This window comes from Protopterus annectens, chromosome 2.part0 (assembly GCF_019279795.1).
Source record: "Protopterus annectens isolate FY-2018-M chromosome 2.part0, PAN1.0, whole genome shotgun sequence".
NCBI classification, from domain to species: domain Eukaryota; kingdom Metazoa; phylum Chordata; order Ceratodontiformes; family Protopteridae; genus Protopterus; species Protopterus annectens.
In genome coordinates, this window is record NC_056728.1 from 1,304,056,922 (window position 1) to 1,304,078,700 (window position 21,779).

Sequence of the window (21,779 nt, forward strand, 5' to 3'; positions counted from 1 at the left end):
AGTCAGGAACTAACCCCAGAGCTAGACAAGATGTCCTTCAAGGATGCATCTGCAGTCTTTACAAATGGGTTGTCCTGTCATCAGGCAGCCCCTTCGATTCGTACCGGATGGTCCAAGTCTGGGTCTGGGCTGGTGTCGGTGGCGTCTCACCGGCGTGCCATGGTTTTTTTTCGGCAAGGGCTTCTTGCCGGCCGAATTCTCGCTGCATTCTTGCCAGCAGAAGTGCCGCCAAGTGCCGGGTCAGTCAGTGCAAGACTTTCAGAATACCACTTCAAGACTTCAGAATTGTAGCTCTCAAGTGACTTCGCCTCAAGTCTTCTACAGGAGAAAGTTCTTAACTCAAAATCTTGTGGACTGCTTATAATGTCATAAAGATTTCTACCCATTAAAATTCCCATTGTTGTGCAAACATTGTTTAGGTAGCCCGTTGTCTAGCTCTGTGTTTTTAACCGGGCGACGCTTTTTAGATCGACTTGAGGCTTTAGATTTCGCCCGATTTTGCCTGATTAGATTTTAGCCCGTCGGTCACGCCCCACTCAACCGCATAACCCTAGCTCACGCGAATGATCGACATGTTTGAGAAAACTGCCTTAAGCTTTCCTGTTCCTTGTTTTCTGCCGGGCGACGGGTTTCGCGCTTCAGCCGAAAAGCGAACTGCTCTTTAGCCGAGGGCCTTCCCTTCTACCTTCTAAATTTCTAACTTCTATTTCTTTCTTGGCTTTTTAACCTGCCTTCTTCATCCTGATATTCATACCTGTGAACGGAGCACCAGGGCCTTTCAGACCTTAGTTTCCTGAAGTTAGGGGCCTCCCTCTACTGTGCTCACCGTCCTGTGCCTGCTACAAAGCAAGCAACCAACCAGTTCTTGTGCTAAGCAAGCCAAGGAGGAGGCCCATCCTGCCAGCACCCAAGCCCCAGAACCATAGCAGTCTCTTCCTCTATCCCTGAGGAGCCATTCCAGTATCCCATAGATGATCCTCCAGCCCATAGGCCTAGAGCAATCTCTCCCTCCCAGTATCCAGAGGCCTAGTCTTTATATGACCTTATAGAGGACAAGATGCTCAGTTCTTTGGCTATACTACCCCCCCCCCCCCATCACACAAACGTCAGGGTATTGGAGGAAGTTTATAAAGCTGCTTTTAGGACACCAGTAACTGTAACAGCAGTTCCTAAAAGGCTCAAATAAAGTAATTGGCTTAATCTAATCCAATATACCACCCCCCCCCCCCGATAAATAGGGGAAATGGTTAGATTTTCAAAAAAAAGTGTCTCTCTTTTTATAGTAATCAAGCCTTTAGAGTGTTAAATTAAGAAGGCTATATGTGGAAATTTATTTTACAGTATGCAAACAGTTTGGATGATTTTTGCTCTGCAGGTAAGGATGCAGCAGAGTTTTATATGAATGAAATTTTCCAATTCAACTCAGGTTTCAAAACGTGCTTTGAGAGGTTTGCCTGAATATGCAGGTACTACAACAGAAGAAGCAGCATTTCTCAAGACTGAAAGGCTGAATGCTTGATTACATAGTCAGAACTACTTTGATAATTTGAAAGTTGAACTTTTGAAAGTGCCTTTAAGTTCTGAATTGGTGTTTGGGTCCTGTATTACACAGATTCTCAAATAGTGGGATGATTGGGGCAAATTAAAGCATGGTGTGTCTAGGCTGTTTCATGTACCCATGCTCTCCCCAGACAAGACATCTTCCTTCAAGGGGCAGAACAAACAAATATCCTTGCCAAACAAAAGTCAGGGATCCAAAAGTAAATGAGATGAGGATAATTCTTTGAAACCAAACAAGAGGGGGGGGTTCCTTTCTGAAAAATGATCAACCCCTGCAAAGGAATGACCATGCCAAGTCAGAGTACATATACCCCTCCCCCTTGTCCTTCCTTCCTCCAGGTTCTCTCAACCCTGCAGAGCCTTGGCTGCAAATGGTTATCTGACAAAATGGGTTCTGAGAGTACATTGGACAAGTGTATACTTGACAGAAATCCTCCCCCTTTCAGGGCAATTCCCCCATACACCCCAGACCAGACAGAGCTGTTCCTCCAGTGCTCAGTCACGTGTTAGGAGTCCTAGATCCAGTGCCTTCGGTACACATAGGCAAAATATTTTACTCCAGAATCTTTTTGTTACCAAAAAAGAGCACTCCTGGAGATCTGTGCTAGGTATGTCCTTTCTAAACACCCAAGGGTACTTCTAAAGATTCAGAAAGAATTGCCAAAGATCATTGTGGTAACCCCCTTTTGGCCGAAGGAAAGTTGGTTGTCCATTTTAGTTGAATTGGCCAAGGGCAATTACCACAGGCTTCTTCGCAAACTGGATTTGTTCACAGTGCATTAGGGGTGAATAGTACACCCCAACTTAGAGCAATTGCAGATGACAGCCTGAATGATTCTTTTTTGATTCCTTTTAGACACTTGTTCCATGAGGATTTGAAGCAGTTATTTAAGGACTGAAGAAAACCTGTAACTAGAAAAATCTTGCAGTTACAAGTGGAAGAGGTTTTCTATGTGGTACCTAGCCAATACCAAGTCCTGAAGGGGTTTTGACATCTCTGGTTTTGAAATGTTTGTGTGAGCTACTTGGAGATGGTTTGCCATATGTTTCTACGAAACTGCATCTTGCAGTCATCTCAGCTTGTCTGCCCTTGTATCATCTTCTTTCATCTCTCTGTGATCAACAGCACTTGAGACCCCCCCCCCCCCAAAAAAAAAAGGCAAATTCCTCTTCCCTTGGATCTCAGCATTGTTCTTGAAAAATTAATCTTACCTCCTTTTCAACGTGTCTCTTAAGCTGATTTATGGTCCATTACTTGGAAGACTGTTTTAGTTATTACTCCGATATCTGCAAGGTGAGTCTCTGAGCTGCAAGCTCTCATGGTGGGCCATTCCTATCTTATTTTTCACAAGGGCAGGGTTGTGTTACACACTAATCCATCATTCATGCCTAAAGTTGTTTCTTAGTTTATCTTTAATCACTGAACACCTCCACCTCTACTGATACCAAAAGCAAAGACACAAAAACAGAGCAAAGCTTCAATCAAGCACAACACCCTGGTGTTGTGCTTGATTGAAGATTTGCCCTGTTTTTGTGTCTTTGCTTTATCTTGATTTAAGCCATCAATCTCCCAGTTTTCTATCCTGTGCCAAAATCAAGGTAGAAAAGATTCTACAAACATTGGATGAACACGGGTAGCTCACAGGAGCTACCTTGACAGAACAAAACCCTTTAGGAATTCTAAAAAAAACTTTCTCTAATCAAAATGTTGTACAGTGGTTGTCCTCTGCTATTGTTATCCGTTACTCCCAACATGGTAAATCTATTCCAGGCAAGGTAAAGGCTCGCTCGACAAGGATCTTATCCTCTTCAGTGGCATATTAGAATGGGGTGGAAAGTATTCGAGAGGCAGCAGCCTGGTCCTCTGTTCATACCTTCACAAGGCACTACAAACCAGATTCCTTTTCAAGATCCGGTGCAGGCTTTGCTAGGACCATTCTCCAGATGCTCCTAGTTCCTTATCCTTCTACCTCCCAAGTAGGATAAACTTTTGAAATCTACCCAAAATGTCAGAGGCAATGGGAATGGTGAACATAGCACAGTTCCATAAGTCCTACTTACCTATAACAGTAGATGTTTGAATTCCTCACTGTCTCAATGTTGGCACCCACCCACCATCTCCTAGATTGCGTATAGTTGAGGTGGGTTTCAACCTCTTTGATTTGGTGGTTGTTGGATTTCTTTTTTTATGTAATATTGTGATTGGCTGAAAACTTACTCTTGTTAGAGGATTTTGGCTTCAGGTAGGGTACATCTCCTTTGCTGAAGCGATGAAGCCTGAACACTCGCTCTGTGACAGCTGAAGTCTTCTCCATCAGGATGTGATCAGCTGTCACTGGAAGAGAGAGGGAGATGAGTCTGAATTTTTGAAAGCTGGCTAGTACTGCATTACCTTGGCAGATAATGCAGAATGCCACTGAGGGAATGAGGAATTGAGCATGTACTGTTACAGGTAAGTAGGACTTGGCATCTGTACTTTTCTCTTCATTTAAACACTTTCTGTATTTCATGCATATTCCTCTGTACTCCTTACAGTACTCAACAGACATAATGTGTATTCTGCTCAGTCTAAAACTTTATACTTATGCCTTTTTCCATATGTCAGCAACTCACTATCTATGCCTCCTTTCTCGCTCCAAAATTCACCCTTCCACAGCACCTACTTCTCTCCTCTTCCAAATGTACTGTTTTGTCAAACTAATGAACAGCTGACTTTTCAAATGCCTTCACCCTGACATCTGCCTCTGGTTTTGGCTTCTGTTTTCAGGTGAGACAGCATAAAGCCCAGGACCACCTCCCTTCTCCTTTCACCTTTCTTTACAAACCACATCCTACAGCATCATTCACATAAACTGTGGTTAGGCCTCCAAAACATGGTGGAGCACACAGTAAATTGAAATCTATCCATATGTGGGTCCCCTGAAGTTACCACATCAGTGCTGTGATGTGTGAAATCTGGCTGAAACCAAATTCAAGTCCCTAGGTTTCCATTTGCCAAGCTTCACTTGTAGCCATTAAGATGAGCCAGGTCAGTTAATAAGCAGCGGCAGTCTTAGTTTAAATCACTTGTGTCCTACCCAGCCAATGGCTTTCTCTTCTGACTCAGATCAGCTGTATCACAGTTGGTTTATTTAATTCTTCATTTCTCTTACCACTGTGTTAAAAGTCTTGCCCTGGTATACTATCCTCACTAATATCTCTATGGTTAACATCGGCTATCTCTTCCAAACTCAGCTGTCTGGTGAAAGGAGCCTGTTACTCCTGGTGACACAGATGTCCACTCCACAGCACTGTCGAGACAAATAGCCACTCTGCGTTAAATGTAGTGATTGTTAGTAATTCAACCAGATTACAGAGCCTCACTCTCCTCCGCCTGTCTTTAGCAGTCATTTATCCCCAACCTTCAACTTGCACACTTGACTGCCTAATCAGTTTCCATTCAGGAATACATGCCTGCCCTAAAAATGAACTGCTCAGTACTGACTGATCTCCTTTCTATTGTGTTGAAGACCCTGACTCTTTGTGCTTTTGTTAGTCAATATCTTTTGTTAATCTCAGGTAGTGATTGCCTCTGATACAGAAAAGAATATAGGGAGTGCCGGGTAATTCTTACTGTTACACAGCTTATAAAGTATCACATCATGAAAAAGTCTTGGAAATGAGAATAAACCTTTATTAATCCAATTCCACTGCACCATCTTCAGGAGATTAAAATGTACACAATTTAAAAGGCAAAAGCCAACTTCTTTTGAGACTAGCAATCCCATCCTCTGCCTAACCCTAAAAAGTTTGCTCTGAGGTAAGTAACATAGGAGGGGGGAACCACATAATCACCTTGTGTGCAGAGAGACAGAGTCCCCATAGCAGCACAGACATCTGGGGTTCAGTTAGCAGCCCTGACACTGGAGGAGCTAGACAGGGAAGGGGAAGGACAGTAGAGTGGTGCGGCCTGCTTGTCTTTTCTGGTAGCGTAGGAGAGGGTTGTGTGCATTAGATCACACATTGAGCAGTGCACTGTCCTTGATGGGAGAACGGAGAGAACACTACTTGTGTTTTGGGAGGAGGGGCAGAGCCATTTGGAGGGAGCAATCCCCCCCCCCTTGCAGAAGTGACTGGACATCCTCCATCATCAGCCCATTGCATGGCACTCCGTGGTGCTTTGCTGGGTGTGTGTGGTGAGTTACCGCATTAAAAAAAAAAAAAAAACACTCCCCCAGTGACTTTCAGAATGATAACCCCTTCCATTTGACTGGGAACAAGTGGACCGATTGGCCAGGAGGAGGGCCGATGACAGACTGACAGCAGAGGTGGAGAGAAAAAAATGCATCTTTATTTCTTCCATTACCATTGACAAATTAAAAATTTATCACTTGGTCACTTCTGTTACTCCTCCAGTATGTTTTTTTTTTCCACTGTCCCTTAAATCATTTCCTTCATGTTTCCACCTCAAAAAGATTAGTGAAGTAAGTAAATAGCTGTTTACCAGCCATCTGTGTGTATGCAGAACAAAAACCCTTGCTAGATTGTGGTCCAAGATGGTATGGGAAGAGTCGCATTTGATAAGAAAAAAGAATTATCATGGGTCATCTCTTTCGAAATGGGGCAGTTAAATGCGTTACAGTAGATGCATGACAGATGGTCCAATCTCAATTTATTGAACAGATTGAGCTGCAGCATATTGATTGTGTAGTGCTGTTACTGTACTGTGGGAAATTGCACTGCAGCAAGGATGGGGAATTTGCCCATTCCCCACTGTTGTGCAATCTCTGAATTGACATATATAATCAAATGGTGTGAGGAGTGCAGGGGAGTTTGACCCCCATGCAGAAACTCTTGTGTGCAGGTATTTTGTTGGACCTAGTGTTTTTTGATGTATTGTTTAGACCATTTTGTGATCAGTGTAACAGTTTTTGTTTGAATATATGTAGTAGATTCCTTACAGTATGCTGAGGAAATCAGAAGCCCCATAAAGATGCTGCATATTGGCTGTTTTAATAATCTAAAGGAAGAAGAAGAATTTAGTGTAAAATTTCTTCAGTAAATTGCCAAGGGGAGATGTCTGTTAGTTGGCTTAAATGAATGAGTTTCCAACTGAGGCCATATTTAGGAGGAGTAAAAAAAGTTTTTGTTATATCGATGAGCAGGGTGAATATCTGAAGGGATGTGTAGCTGGATGTGGAGTATTCATATCTGCAGGGAGAATATTGTTTTTCTGGTGGGGGGGTATCGGTAAGGGAAAGAGTCTTGCTCCAGTCTGTCAGAGGGGATTGGGGTAGAGCTCTGCAATGAGTAACTTTCAAGGCTTGTAATTTGAGAAAGAAAGAAAAAAATGCAAAAATATATTTCTGATCGTCTTTTTATGGTATTTAATTACAGACTCTCTTGTGGGGAAGATTGGCATCCCTGCATATTCACTTAGTGATGATGAATGTCCTAGTTACAGGCAGCTAAGCGTGGAGAGTGAAACGGAAGATCCAGCAGACACAGAAAGAGAGGACGACAGGAACTCAACACTTCATATTCCATTTTCTTGTAGGCAGTGTGATCTCATGTTGGACACCACTAGTCAGTGCCCTGATGGAGAACCTGGTTATGGTTGCCCCAGATGTAACTCAGATTCCTCATCTCAGCAGGTAAATGCAAGCCAAGGCATCAAGAACAAGGTGGTGTATTCCTGCAATTTGTGCTCTTTTGTCTCTTACTACTCAAACCACGTTAAAAGACATATGAAAACACACAATGGGGAGAAGCCTTACAAGTGCTCACAGTGTAGCTATGCCTCATCTCAGCTGGTCAACCTGCAAAGGCATATGAGGACACATACAGGGGAGAAGCCCTTCAAGTGTGAATGGTGTGAATTTGCCTGCAGTAGTCTAGGGAATCTGAAGAGGCATAAGCGAGTACATACACAGGAGAAGCCCTTTAAATGTGGGCTGTGTGAATACAGATGCAACCAGAGCAGGAATCTGAAGAGACACATGCTCAGTCACAAGAAGGAGTTGCCTTCCCTTTCCAAAAAACTAGAAGGTAGGTGGCTGACTCAATACTTCTCCTAGTTGTGGAAGATCATGTCTGGTTTTCCTGTAGAACAAGGGAGAATGATGTGCTTTGTATTGTGTACTGATAGTAAACTTGAGATGTTCTTCGTGTTCCACTGTTGCAGTCATCACATTTGGGTTATCCCTCCCAGGGTAGCCCTCGGCCGGCGTGAATACCAGAGACTTAGTATTTCTGCGTCGGTTGCTATCGCTCCAGGACTGATGTCAGGTCATCAGTAGTTTAAAGTAAGGCAGCCGACACCATTACATCAGTCTTTCTTGCCGTGGAGCCCGAAGCAGAAGCAGTTCACACGAATGCCGGTCGGCCACTACCTGAGTTTTCATCTACTGAATTGAAGTTGAAGTCTTCTAAAGCTAAGTACCCCATTGGGGATCCTTTTTTCTTGCACTAACCGATGTCAGAAAAAGTTAATAATTGTCTTGCCTGTGGAAAAGCAACTACCACACCAAGACTTCCATTCTTACTGCCACGACGTCCCCAGCTGTCACTTCTGTGCTTTGTTCAATGCCAGAACTATCCATCGTCGGGCCCTTATTGTAGCCAGATATTTTCGCTTACAGTCCTCGAACTCCGATATGGCTTCGGTAAGCCATCCGACAGCAAATCTTCTGAAAAAATGTAAAGATAAAGACAGAGACAGACCACACAGGTCCAAACTTATCGACGATGCTTCCGTTAAGCTAGTCGTCAGTTCTCCGGTCCTCAGTGAGGTGCTTTCGCAGCCCCTGATGCCCGCTTCTGTGCATTTGCAGGCCACTACCGAGACCCATTCGGAGTCCAGTATGCCACAAAACTCTTCTTCAACTAAGGATCCTGCGGTTGTCTCTACCTTGGATGGGTCCGGACCCGCTGAGCAGGCACCGACTTCCAAGGAAGTCCTTCGCACTACCGATTCTCGACACAAACCGACGTCTTCTTTTGCGACTACCGTTCTTTCAAAAACGACCGAGTTTCTAAGGCCCAGGGTACGAACCACACCCAAGAAACAATCAACCCACTCTCAGGCACCTGCTTCCATGCCTCAGTCTCAAGTGCTAAAAGTGGCGGAAGACCTTATCATGCTGATCAGGGGAAGCCAGGCTACCCCCTCCAAAAGGAAAAGAGATCTGTCCCGTGTAGTTCTGTCTGAACAAGAGGCAGATGAATCTGATGCATCTGAATATGAAGACATACAACCCCTCTCTACTTATGAGGATTCTGATGCGGAGGATTCTGTTCTTTCAGTCTCTCACCCAGAGGATTTTTCCTTTGGGGAAACACTGCATACCTTAAGGGAGCATTTCCAATGGGAGACTCAAGACTACCCTCAGTCTAAAAAGAGACTGCGGGAATTCCTAGATCTTCCACAGCACAGACCCTTGGCCACCCCCCCCCCCCCCAGTCCTGGATGTTGTGGAGGATGTCTTCCTGGAATCCAGCTTGACTCCTGACACCCTCCCTCCAGCACCTAGAAAATGACAGGTACTATAGAGTCCCTGACGCACACAAATGTCTCTTTAAGAATCCTACTGCTGACCCTATGTAATTTCTCAAGGGCCTAAAGGAATTAAAGCAACCTCTGCTAAGAATCCCACCCCCTCAGATAGGGATTCCCGAGCACTGGACAGATGGGGTAAAAAAGTATACACCTCAGCTACTCTTGCTATCACGGCACTAAATTGTCAGTTCCATATGCTGAAATTTCAGCAACATACCTTGGAACTCCTTAAACAAATGATGTCTTCCTTTCCTAGTTGGGCAGAAGCTAAAGAATTACAAGAGTTAATGCATTCTGCAAGTGAAGTAACTAAACACACCTTGCACTGTGGTTTTGATGCCCTAGAAGCTTCTTGCAGGGCAACAGTCACTGGATCTGTCATTAGAAGGCATGCATGGCTTAAGGAACAGCCCCTGCCAGACTATGTCAAATCTAAATTGTTGGATGCCCCCTTCAACAAAGATAACTTATTTGGTACTAAGGCAGAAGAGGTCCTGAAAAAGATGGAAGAAAAATCAAAATCTATGCAAACAGTTAAGGACTTCTTGCAGGTCCAGCCACCTAGGTTCAGTAGGCATTGTCCCACCGAGCACTGGTCCTTTCCTGCTTCCAGTGAACCAGTCCAGCTTAGACCCCGGGGAACCAGACCCCCCCCAGACATGAACCACAGGGAATGCAGAGATCTAAGCAGTGGACTACCTCCACTTCAAAACTAGGGAGTTCTAAGCCACCCCCTTATGGTAAGAACTCACAGTGAACTCACCCCCACCTCTCCCTCCCTCTTCCCACCATCACTTACCCCTAGGAGGAAAACTCTCCTTTCACCCACGCACCTGGGCCACCATTACCAATGACCACTGGGTTCTGAACATAGTGTCTCAGGGGTACAAATTTTCCTTCCACGCCCTTCCAACCCCAAAAGGGTTCCCAGATCTACCACCAAACCGGTGGGCAGAGGCTCAAAAGCAAATCCTTTTCCTGCACTCTGAGTGCAGTAGAGCACGTTTCTGCAGAACAGATAGGCCAAGGTTTCTACTCCAGACTCTTCCTGGTGCCCAGAAAAGAGGGCACCTGGGGCCCTATCCTCGATCTATCCATTCTAAACACTTTCCTGGTGATTCCAAAATTCAAAATGCTCACCCTCCAGCAGCTGCTACCCATGCTCTCCAAGAACGCTTGGCTAGCCACCCTAGATCTAAAAGAGGCTTACCTTCACATTCCTATCAGGGAATCTTGCAGGAAATACCTCAGTTTCAGGGCAGAATCTCAGCACTTTCAGTTCTCTGTTCTTCCCTTTGGCTTATCCACTGCTCCCAGAGTTTTCACAAAATGTCTGGCTCCAACCATTGCTTTTTGCAAAGAAATATTCAGATTTACCTATACTTAGATCACTGCCTGATTCAGGCAGACAGCCAGGCAAAGCTGCTCAAGCACCTGGCCTTTGTCAAGACCCTTCTAAACTCCCTGGGGTACACTATCAACGAAAGGAAATCCAAATAGGTGCCCACCCAATGGATTATCATCTTGGGAGCAAGCCTGGACACAGCATCCCAGATAGCATACCTTACACCAGAGAAACAAATTTTCCTGATAGCCTACTTCTCTCAACTAGCCACCAAGCCCCAGCTATCTGCAGGGAAAATCTTGCAAGCTCTGGGGTTCATGGCATCTTGCATACTACTCATTCCATGTGCCAGACTGCATATGAGGAAACATCAGTGGTAACTAAAAAGCCTTTGGTGTCAACACTCTCAAGACCTGGAAACTCTTCTACCTATAATTCCCTGCATCAGAAAAGATTTTCTTTGGTGGGCAACAGCATGCTCCCACAACAAGGGACTGCCTTTCTTACCACCCCCACTGCCCAGACCCTCACCACAGATGCATCAGACTATGCTTGGGGTGCACACCTGGACGGCAGGTGCATACAGGGCCAATGGAGCCCACAGCAATCCTTCTGCACGTCAGTCAAAAAGAGATGATGGTTGTGCAGCATGCATTGATAGCTTTCAAGCCCCTTCTTTCTCCAGGGGCTCTCCTGATCAAAACAGACAACATCACTGTTTTGTGGTACATCAGCAAACAAGGAGGGACTCGCTCCTTCCCTCTATGCAGGCTGGCCATGACCCTTTGGCACACAGCCTCTGCCATGCAACTACACCTGTTAGTGCAATTCCTCCCAGGCTATCTCAACTCTGGCAGACCAATTAAGCAGAAATCGTCTGGACCCATATGAGTGGCAGCTCAACAGGAGAATCTTCACCCTGATAATGCAGAAATGGGGCACCCCGGAGGTCGACCTCTTTGCCTCCCACACCAACCATCAGCTCAGCAAATTCTGCACCAGGGAGCATCACTGTATGGCTTGGAAAGTGGATGTCCTGTCCTTCCCCTGGGTCAATCTATTGGTCTATGCCTTTCCTCCACTACCTCTCATCCCCAGGGTACTTCTTCAAATAAAGGAGGAAAAAACAAGGATCATTCTGATAGCTCCAGACTGGCCCTGGCAGCACTGGTACCCCTTGCTGCACAGCCTGTCACCACTGCCCCCATGGCACCTTCCTCAGATTCCAAACCTCCTGACCCAGAGACAAGGGGAATTCATGCATCCCCAATTGATGGCACTCAGTTTGGCAGCTTGGCTTATTCCCTAACTCTGAACCAATCTGCCAACCTCAATAAACAGGTCCTAGATGTTATTCGTGAGGCCAGACGCTCTAGCACCAGAAAGTCTTATACTGACAAATGGAAAAGGTTCTGCACCTGGATCCAGGCTAAGGGAACCAGTACGGCACAGCCCTCCCTCCCTCTCATCCTGGATTATTTAGCTGACCTATTACACAGTGGCCTCTCTTTCTCCTCTATAAAAATTAATACGCCTGCTATTTCTGCTCATTTTCCCACTGAGCAGCCCCTTTTCTCACACCTTTTGATCAAACAGTTCCTAAGAGGGGCTAGCAACTTGAAGCCACCCAGAAGAGCACCAACTCCAGCTTGGGACCTTAACTTTGTATTGGAAAAGCTCACCCTTCCCCCCTTTGAACTAGCTTCTTCTGCAGAGGTAAAATGTCTCTTCTGGAAAACAGCATTCCTTCTGGCCATCACTTCAGCCAGAAGAGTCTCTGCGCTGCAAGCGCTCATGGCTGTGGAACCCTTCATCATTTTCCATGCTGACGGGTATCCCTCAGAACTAACCCATCCTTCATGCCCAAGGTGTGGTGTCCAGTGTGACTCTCAACCAATCTATTAATTTGCCCACCTTTTTCCCTAATCCCCAAAACAAGGGGGAAAGGATTCTGCACTCTCTAGATGTGCACAGACAGCTCAGATTCTATCTGGACAGGACTAATTCCTTCAGTGCTGGTTAGCTTTGCTACAGGGACAGAACGCAAAGACATCTCCAAACAAACCATCTCCAAATGGATAGCACACTGCATCCATTTCTGCTACAAACAACATGGAAAGCCCCCCAAGGGGGTCAGGATGCACCCCACCAGAGCAGCCTCCACCTCTGCAGCTTTCCTCAGAGGAGTCCCCACCAGGGACATTCTGGAGGCTGCCACCTGGACATCTGTTCACACTTTTACCAAGCATTACCACCTGCCTCTCTTCTCCAAATCCTGGACAGAGTTTGTCTCTGCAGTCTTGCAGGGCATCCTAGCCAGCCCCTAGTTTCCTTTACTGCTTCCACCCTTTTCCTCAGCTTTGGGAATCAACCCAAATGTGGTGACTGCAACAGTGAAACACGAAGAACATAGTACAGTTGTGTACACTTACCATAAATGCAGATGTTCGAGTGTATTCACTGTTGCAGTCCTGGTTTCCCTCCCTCCATCCCCCTTTCTTCCCTTTCCTTACAAGGGACATATTGGTATTTATTTTCCAATGGTGGGGTTCTTCCACCAGAACATGCCTCCTACTGGGGGGCTCCTGACAGGTTAGGGCAAGAAAAACTGATGTAATGATGTCAGCTGCCTTACTTTATACTACTGACGACCTGACGTCAGTCCTGGAGCGACAGCAACCAACGCAGAAATACTAAGTCTCTGGTATTCAGGCCGGCCATGGGCTACCCTGGCAGGGATAACCCAAATGTGATGATGGCAACAGTGAATACACTCGAACATCTACATTTATGGTAAGTGTACACAACTGTACTTTTTGGAGAGGCTGTGCCAGCAAAACGTGATTTCAGTTTTATGTAGCTAATAAAGGCCACGGTAAAGCAGAAGGATGGGTGCAGTCCTGAGGAGTACAGGAATTTCTTATACTAGCAGACATTCCTGCATTTGGAATTCGCAGAAAATGTGAACAATCTTAAGTGGTCCAGATTGCCTAGTTGTGTAGAGGGGGAGCGTTTGTCTTTAGCACCGGTTACTCTGATTTGATAAGTGATCGAAGTTCCAGAGGGGTTGACTTGAGATGGATTTGTATGACTTATGGCCAGCTTGCCTTTCTTGAGGTGAGTATGAGTTTTTGCATTTCTCTTATTGCCTGCTGCAAAATTTATGCCCTCCATTGCAGAGCTGTCAGGCAAGCAGCATGTGTGTGCAGTAACAGACCTCAACAGTGGAGAATGTTCATGGAAGCACATGCTTATTTCTCACACTGTCATATTTTGTACACTGAGGAATTATTCATTCATTCAGTTGCCAGTAATTGCTTCATTCTATTCCACATCATTAGGGAATCTGTGGCAAGAAGTCTGAGCAGAAGCAGAGAGTTAATTTTGAATGATACCAGTCCATTGCAGTAGTACACACACACTACACACACTATACACACACACACACACACACACACACACACACACACACACACACTTTATGGGATCATCATTTCATCTAATGACATGTCTTTGGTATGTAGAAAGAAACCAGAGTGCTCTGTGTAAACCCACATAGACACACTGAGGGCATACAGATTGCACAGAGTAGGCACATCAGCAAAGAATCAAACCACAGAACCAAGAGTTCTGAGAGAGATATTCTAACTGTGCCACTGTGCTGACAAATGGGAATTGGAGAATGTGATGTAACAATAACTTGCCCCTTCAATTTAATTGTTTTGGGAGTTCAATCACCCAGTTTTCACCATTAGAGGGAACATTGTGATAAAAAAAGCATACTTAGAACACAAACCCCAGGGCTTCAATCAGTTTGGGAGGGGAATTAAAAAAAAAAATGCCTAAGTAGTGGCCATTGTTGTATGACAAAAAATGGTTGACTGAATTTCTCCTTTTTGTTCCTTTTTTTTAACTTGGGATTACACCTTGGCTTTGAAAGTGAGTCTTGGGTAAAAGGATGGCACTAATTGTCTGGTTGGAAGTAGGCAGTTAGGAGAGAGCAAAGAAAAAAAAGAAACGTGGATACTGTACAGTGATGCTAAAGGGTAAAGTTAAATGATAAAATGTGAACAGTAATGTAAAGCCATGGAAAAGAGTTATGGAACTTGTCAGTCGGGACACAGGGATCCTCCAAACACTGGATCAGTCTGTCTGGATTATCAGGGCAGGTCATGCTTATTCAACCTGGTGGATTTTTTTGAAAAGGTCACCATAGCAATGGATGAAGGCAACACTGTACAACCACATACCTTGACTTGGCCAAAGCTTTTGTCACAATTCTTCACTCAGACAAAGCAGAAAAGCTAAATACACTGGAAGTAAACCCCTATATCACCTGCTGGAATGCCATCTAGTTTACAGATAGGACACAGGAAATCAAAATAAGGAAAGTCACCACCATAAATAGACCAGTCTTCAGTGAAGTCTCCCCTGGATCTCTTCGGTTTGGCATTTACTTTTCTTCAGTAAAAGCCAGTACCAAAGAGCTCTGGCTGACTGTTTGAAGATGCCTGCAAGCTAAGAGCAGTCATTGAATCCCTAAATAACCTTGCTATCCTGCTGGAAGGTTTGTCACAAATAACTGGTGCCAAAATCATGGACGGAAACTAAATGTCAAAAACTGCATTATTATTACATTGTTTGGGAAGTAATCTACACCAGGTAACAACCACATTGACAATATGCCCCTAAGAGTTTACCCCAACTTTTAACCAAAATGTGTCCATAGTTGTACGAAAGTCCTTCTATATTGCACAGAAATAAAGGATTGTGTCTAGATCTAGGGAAGTCATTTCCCCTTTACTCAGACCTCACTAAGCCAGTCATTGAATCTAATGCCCCCTTTGGCATGCATCTCTCCAGACGTATGCAACAAAGGGAACACCTACAGAGAGTCCTTACCAAAAAAAGTTGTTAGGCCTGAACAACATGTCCTACATGGACCAACCCAAAGCCCTGTCACTAAACTCTGTAGCCTATAGACTGCTAAGAGGTGACTTGTGTCTGGCATGCAAGGCATCTTCTGATCTGTACTGCGGATTTACTGCACATCAGCAAGCCATATGGCATCAGAAATGCTGTGTCTAATGATCTAAACCTCTGGTATATCTCTCAGAAGATACTGCTGGTCTGGATCAGACTGTTCATCCACATAAAAGAAAGTTCATCCCTGTGCGTATTCAAGCACAGCTTGGCTCTATGGATGGGAAACAGTATATTTACCCCAAACTGCCACCTGTACTAAATGAACAGTAACATCTCTTAAATTCTTTATCCCATGCATGAGTCATCCCAAATTATCTGTGGTACGATCCCAGTTACTCATTAGAAGTAATGTTTAATTATTGACCATGGGAAGGATAAGGCTGATCTCTAACCAAATGGGATAGGTTAATTCAGCCATAAAAAAGGAAATTAGCTAGGCTTAAAATGGCCTGCAAAGGCGGCGTGAATCTATGTAATAGCATGTAGGAGCCCAAGTGGCATGGTTTGGTGGCTGATAAATTTAGGAATGAGTTGTATAGGATGAAGAGTGACAATGGAAGTCATATTGAGTGTTTTTTATTTAATAAGTCACTAATTTATTACCACCAGTTGATGTGACCCATAAATTTTCTGTAATTGTGCTGGTTAGGTGCTGCTCACACTACTGCAATTATGTTATCTCTGTTAGCATTGTTAGCCTTACACCAGTAGCATTTCCACCTTTAGTTCTTTTTAGTGATTTTTTACCGTTTTTGTACTTGTGGAAGAATCTGTGCCATATTTTGTCTTGCAGTTTTAATTGCTGATGTAAACATCTCTGGTGAAATGTTTGTCTTACTTCTGATAAAGGGTCTATCCTGTATCCTCAACAGGACTGATGTGACAGGCATTAAGAGCATTTGACAGGTAAAATGTCACCTTTAGAACCCTCCCCTTTGTGTCACGGATGCTTGTCTGTCTACATTTTTTGAAGCAGTAGGTCTTTTTCAACTGAGTTAGTAAAATTGTTCTACTTTCTCCTCTTGAATCTATCTTCTTTCTTTGCATCACATGGGATATTTTCTGTCAAAATATTTCCTTTCATTTTGGACTTGGGGCTGTATCCCTTCCTTCATCTTTATGATGTCACAACAGTTTCTCCGTATGTTTTTATGGATTGGTAGTTCTAAGCACTGATAGGCATTAAATGTTTGCACTGTTTAGACAAGTCCCACAACTGTTGTTGGTGTGATAACTTGGTTGAAGTCTGTTTAGATATAAGGAGAAACTGCATATACTTTTATTTAGCAGTCTGTCTTTGCTGATACCTCTGATGTTGGTGAGCCTTTGGCTTCACCCACTTTGATGTCCTTCTGTTCCTGTGTTGCAGTATTCATAACATGTGGGAGATCCCTGCCTAGGTGACCCAAACGTCCGACCAGTATACCAAAGACTTAACCTACTGCAAGGTACATGCGATGTACGTAGAACAGCCAACATCGGCCATAAAAGTGACATCTGCACGTACCACCCTCAGAACTTCTTTGCCGCCAGTCCGAATGACAGCTTCCACTGTTCGTCTGATCGCCGAAAGTTTCCTTCAATTCAGATAAGTGCCCCGTTGGGGAAAAACCTTATTACACTTTTGCTACTGCATGCTTGTTGGAGATTAATGTTACCCAAGAATGGCAAGTGCAACTGTGGAAGACAGATTCCACACAGACAATTACGACCAGTGTCTTTTCTGTCTGGGTTCTGATCATGACTACAAGGCCTGTGCCATCTGTCAGGCATTCATCCCTAAAACGCTTCTCAGTCGTCTATCTTTCCTTTATATATCTTGAAAACCAGAGACTAAAGCGACTATTGCTAGGTAAGGAAAGTACTTCAGGTCCATCGGGTGAGCCCCCGAAGAAAAAGGCAAAAAAGGTAAGGCCTGAATCTTTAGCTGCACCTCTGATCCTGGACGTCGATCTTGAGGCCGATGAAGGCCCTGAGGTACGTACCATGTCTGGTACTCCTCCTTCAGCGGGTCCTGATTTAGAAGCCATTGGGGAGGGTTCCTTCAGCACATCTGCAGAGGTATTGCAGATGTCCATTATGGATGGTAAGGGGGAACTGCGGCTTGCTCCTTCAAACATTTCTCATAGTACCTGTCCTGTTCATTCCATTGAGGTTTTGCTGACATCCGGTCCGGAGACCACGCCTACATCTTCTTCCCAGCCTGGAGTAGGCCTACCTGTCAAGAGGAAACACAGAAACATGTGACTTCTAGTCAGGAGCCTTCCCCAAGCTGGCAAGCATTTTCACAAGGGATTTTGAATGTCTTCCTGGCACTTAAGCTTTCCTCTTTACAACCACCTACTCCAGCATCTCCTGTTTCCCCTGCACCTAGGAGTACTTCTGCTGAACAAGAGGCCTCTGAAGAAGATGAACCATCTTCTGATGAGTCCCTGACCTACTCCACTCTAATAGACTCATCTCTGGGTTATGCCACCCCTGAAAATGATTCCAATGGTGGAGATTCTGCAGAGGAGGATATTATATTTGGAGACACTATCTCCAGAATGAGGGCATTTTTCAAGTGGGAAAGCTCCAGATTTCAGAAGTACAAAAGAGGTACTATGGCCTCTTACAAATAGATTTTCCTTCTCCTTCAGCCATTCCACCTGTTTTGCCAGCTTTCCAAGATGCTTTTCTTGCAGCATCAAAAAAAACTGATTCACAACCTCCTGCTGCAAAAAGGCCAGACAGGTTCTATAAGGTTCCTGAAGACAGTAGCCACCTGTACAAATGTCCTCTTGCAGACCCATCTGTGATCTTGTCTGCTGATAAAGCCACCAAGTTACTACCCTCCACCAACCTCCTACCCTCAGATAAGGACAGTAGAATGATGGAGAGAATTGGGGAAAAAGGTTTAGACTTCTACTGTGGCTTTTAGGCCTATTAATTATCAGACATACATATCTAAGTATGTTCTGGCCCTACTTTCACAGGCCTGTAAATTGCTGACAGATATCCCAGATGCTGCATCAATGATGCAGCCGAAGTGTCTGCAAAATCAGCAGCATCTGGTTCTTTCTTCAGGAGATATTCCTGGCTGAGACTGCAACCTTTGCCTGAGGATTTCAAGGCAAAACTAATGGATGCACAGCTAGACAACACAGCCCTATTTGGTTGTAATGTTGCAGCCTTGTTCAAATTCCTTCAAGAGAAAGGAAAAGAACTTCATGAACTTAAACATATTTTTGTTTCCCCAGTTCCTAAATACAATAGGAGCTACCCTTCAAGGCCTAATTTTGTAAGGAAGAAGACCCGTGCACCTTCCCAACAACACAGGAAGGGTACGCCCAGGCACATGCTTCCTAGGTTTCAGCCACCCTCTGCTTAAAAGGCCCCCTTTCCAGACAAGCCAGGTAGTCTGTAACTACCTGGCAACCTTGTCAGAAATTCCTGTTTCCCAACACCTTTCTCATTTCCTTTCAAAATGAACAAGCATTACCACAGACAAATGGGTCCTGTCTGTTGTACAAGAAGGCTACTACCTGGAAAGCCACTCCTCCCATCATGGAGATTCCACAAACCCAAAAGGACTAGATCCACCTTTCCTTCAAGTCATTCAAGACTTGCTGACACAAAGAACTATTCAAGAGGTTCTATCTTGGGAAAGAGTAAATGTGTTCTACCCCAGGATGTTCTTAGTTCCCGGGAGGGATGGTCCTTGGTGACCAATTTTAGACTTGTCCCAAATCAACCTGTTTCTCCTATTCCCTACCTTCATGATGCTTACCCTGCAAACTTTGATGTTCTTCGTGTTTCACTGTTGCAGTCATCACATTTGGGTTATCTGCCTGCAGTTAGCCCTCAGCCGGTCTGAATACCAGAGTCTTCGGATTTCTGTAGGATGCTATCTCTTCTTCCATTACGTCAAATCATCAGGGGTGTAAAACATGCAGCCAACACTTTACGTCAGTCTTTCTTACCGTGCGGTGCCCGAAGCAGAAGCAGTTCGCAAGTGCCGGTCGGCCGACTCCTGAAATTTCCATTTTCGAGTTTCAGACCCGAAGTCTTCAAAAAAGATAAGTACCCTGTCGGGGATCCTTTTTCTTGTTCCAACCAATGTCAGTAAAAGTTAACAATTGTCTTCCCTGTGGAAAGCAAATACCTCATAGAGATTTTCATTCGTACTGCATCCCCTGTTTAGGCCCAACCCCCAAAGATTCGTCGTCGGGCTATTTTTGCAGCCAGTTACTTTCATTCTCGATCTCAGTACTCCGAAATGGCTTTATTAAGTCATCCGACTACCTATTTTCCAAAAAAAAAACATAAGGATAAAGATAGAGACAGACCGCATAGGTCCAAAACTGCTGACGATGCTTCCATTAAGCTAGACGCCAGTCCGCCGGTACTCAGTGAGGCTCTTTCGCAGCCCCTGATACCCGCTACTTCAGATACGCAGGCCTCTACTGAGACCCATTCGGAGTCCGGTATGCCGTGAGATGCTCCTTCGACTATGGAACCTGCAGATGTCTCTACCTTGGATGGGTCAGGAGCCGCTGTGCAGGCACCGGCTTCTGAGGGTGTATTCAGGCCTACAGACATTAATTTTAAACCAACGCCATCGTTTCCATCCAGAAGTTCCGAATCCCTCAGGCCAAAAACTCACACTACGCCTAGAAAACTGACGACCAAACCGCGGGCTTAGACCATATACCTCAAAAACAAATGCTTAGAATGGCTGAAGACATTATTACCTTAATTAGGGTAAGCCAGCCTTCCCCCTCTAAGAGACCTAGAACTGAATTTCTTTCTGATTCTTCTGATCAGAAATCTGATATTTCTGCTCCTGATTACCAGGATTTGCCCTTATCTACTTATGAGGATTCTGATGCAGAGGATTCCATTCCCTCTGCTTTCCCTCCAGAAGATTTTTCTTTCGGTGAAACCTTGCATACTCTTAGGGAGCATTTCTGCTGGGAAAGCCAGGATTACTCTGAGTCCAAAAATAGACTTAGGGAATTCTTACTCCTGCCTCAACGCAGGCCTCTAGCTATCCTTCCTTTTCTGGAGATTGTAGATGATGCTTTCTTGGAGTCTAGCCTTACCCCAGACACTTTACCTCCAGCTCCCAGAAAACCTGACAGGTACTACAGAGTACCTGACTCTCACAAGTTCCTCTTCAAGAATCCTTCTGCGGATCCAGAGACCATTGCCCAAGGACCAAAAGGCATTAAGGCTACTGCTGCCAAAAATCCTACCCCTTCTGATAGAGATTCTAGAGCCTTAGACAGATGGGGTAAGAAAGGTATACACTTCTGCTACTTTGGCCATTAGGGCTTTAAATTGCCAGTTTCATATGTTAAAGTATCAGCAGCATATTATGGGACTACTTAAACAGAAAATGATGTTGATTCTTGACTGTGTTGAACACAAATAATTGCAAGATTTAATGCATTCTGCAGAACAAGTTGGTAAACATACTTTGCAATGTGGTTTTGATGCTTTAGAAACATCTTGCAGGGCTGCTGTCACTGGGTCTGTACTTAGAAGGCATGCTTGGCTTAAGGAACAAAGCTTGCCAGATCATGTTAAAGCTAAATTACTGGATGCTCCCTTAAACCAAGACCACCTTTTTGGCAACAAAGCAGAAGAAGTCCTCAAAAGGATGGAGGAAAAAGCTAAATCTATGCAAACTGTTAAAAGATTTCCTACAAGTACAGCCTCCCAGATTCAGTAGGCATTGGCCTTCAAAGAACTGGTCCTTTCCAGTCCCTTCCAGGCCTTCTCAGTCCAAACCCAGGAACAGCAGACCACCTAGGCTACAGTCTCAGGCTACGCACAGACCTAAGCAGTCGGGGGCTCCCACTTCCAAAGCAGGGAGTAGTAAGCCACCCCACTACAGAAAAATGTCACAATGACTTAACCTTAACCCTTCCAAGCCCTGCTCAACTACCTGCTCCCTTAGGAGGAAAGCTCACCTTGCATGCAAAAAACTGGGAACTCATTACCCAGGACAAATGGGTTTTGAACATAGTTTCCCAAGGATACAGATTCCACTTCCATACACTACCAACCCCAAATGGTTGGCCAGATCTACCCCTCAAATCAATGGGCGGAGGCCCAACAGCAGGTTCTCTCTCTTCTCAGTATCAGGGCTATTCAACCTGTCCCAGCAGAACAAAGGGGACAAGGTTTTTATTCAAGACTTTTTTTGGTACCCAGAAAAGACAACTTCTGGCGTCCTATCCTGGACCTTTCTATTCTCAACACCTTTCTGGAAGTTCCAAAATTCAAAATCCTAACTCTTCAACAGCTTCTTCCTATGCTGGCCAAGGATGCCTGGCTGGCAACCTTAGACTTAAAGGAAGCTTA

General features: G+C 44.7%; 1 protein-coding gene across 3 annotated transcripts in view; it reads left to right on the plus strand.

Annotated features, from left to right (window-relative positions):
- ZNF513 (zinc finger protein 513) overlaps nt 1-21,779 on the plus strand; it is a 436,233-nt gene that overhangs the window by 203,053 nt on the left and 211,401 nt on the right. For all 3 annotated transcript variants that reach the window (XM_044061485.1, XM_044061486.1, XM_044061487.1), the window contains one exon: nt 6,937-7,587. In XM_044061485.1, the coding sequence (XP_043917420.1) occupies nt 6,937-7,587 (651 nt within the window). The remainder of the gene's footprint in view (nt 1-6,936; nt 7,588-21,779) is intronic.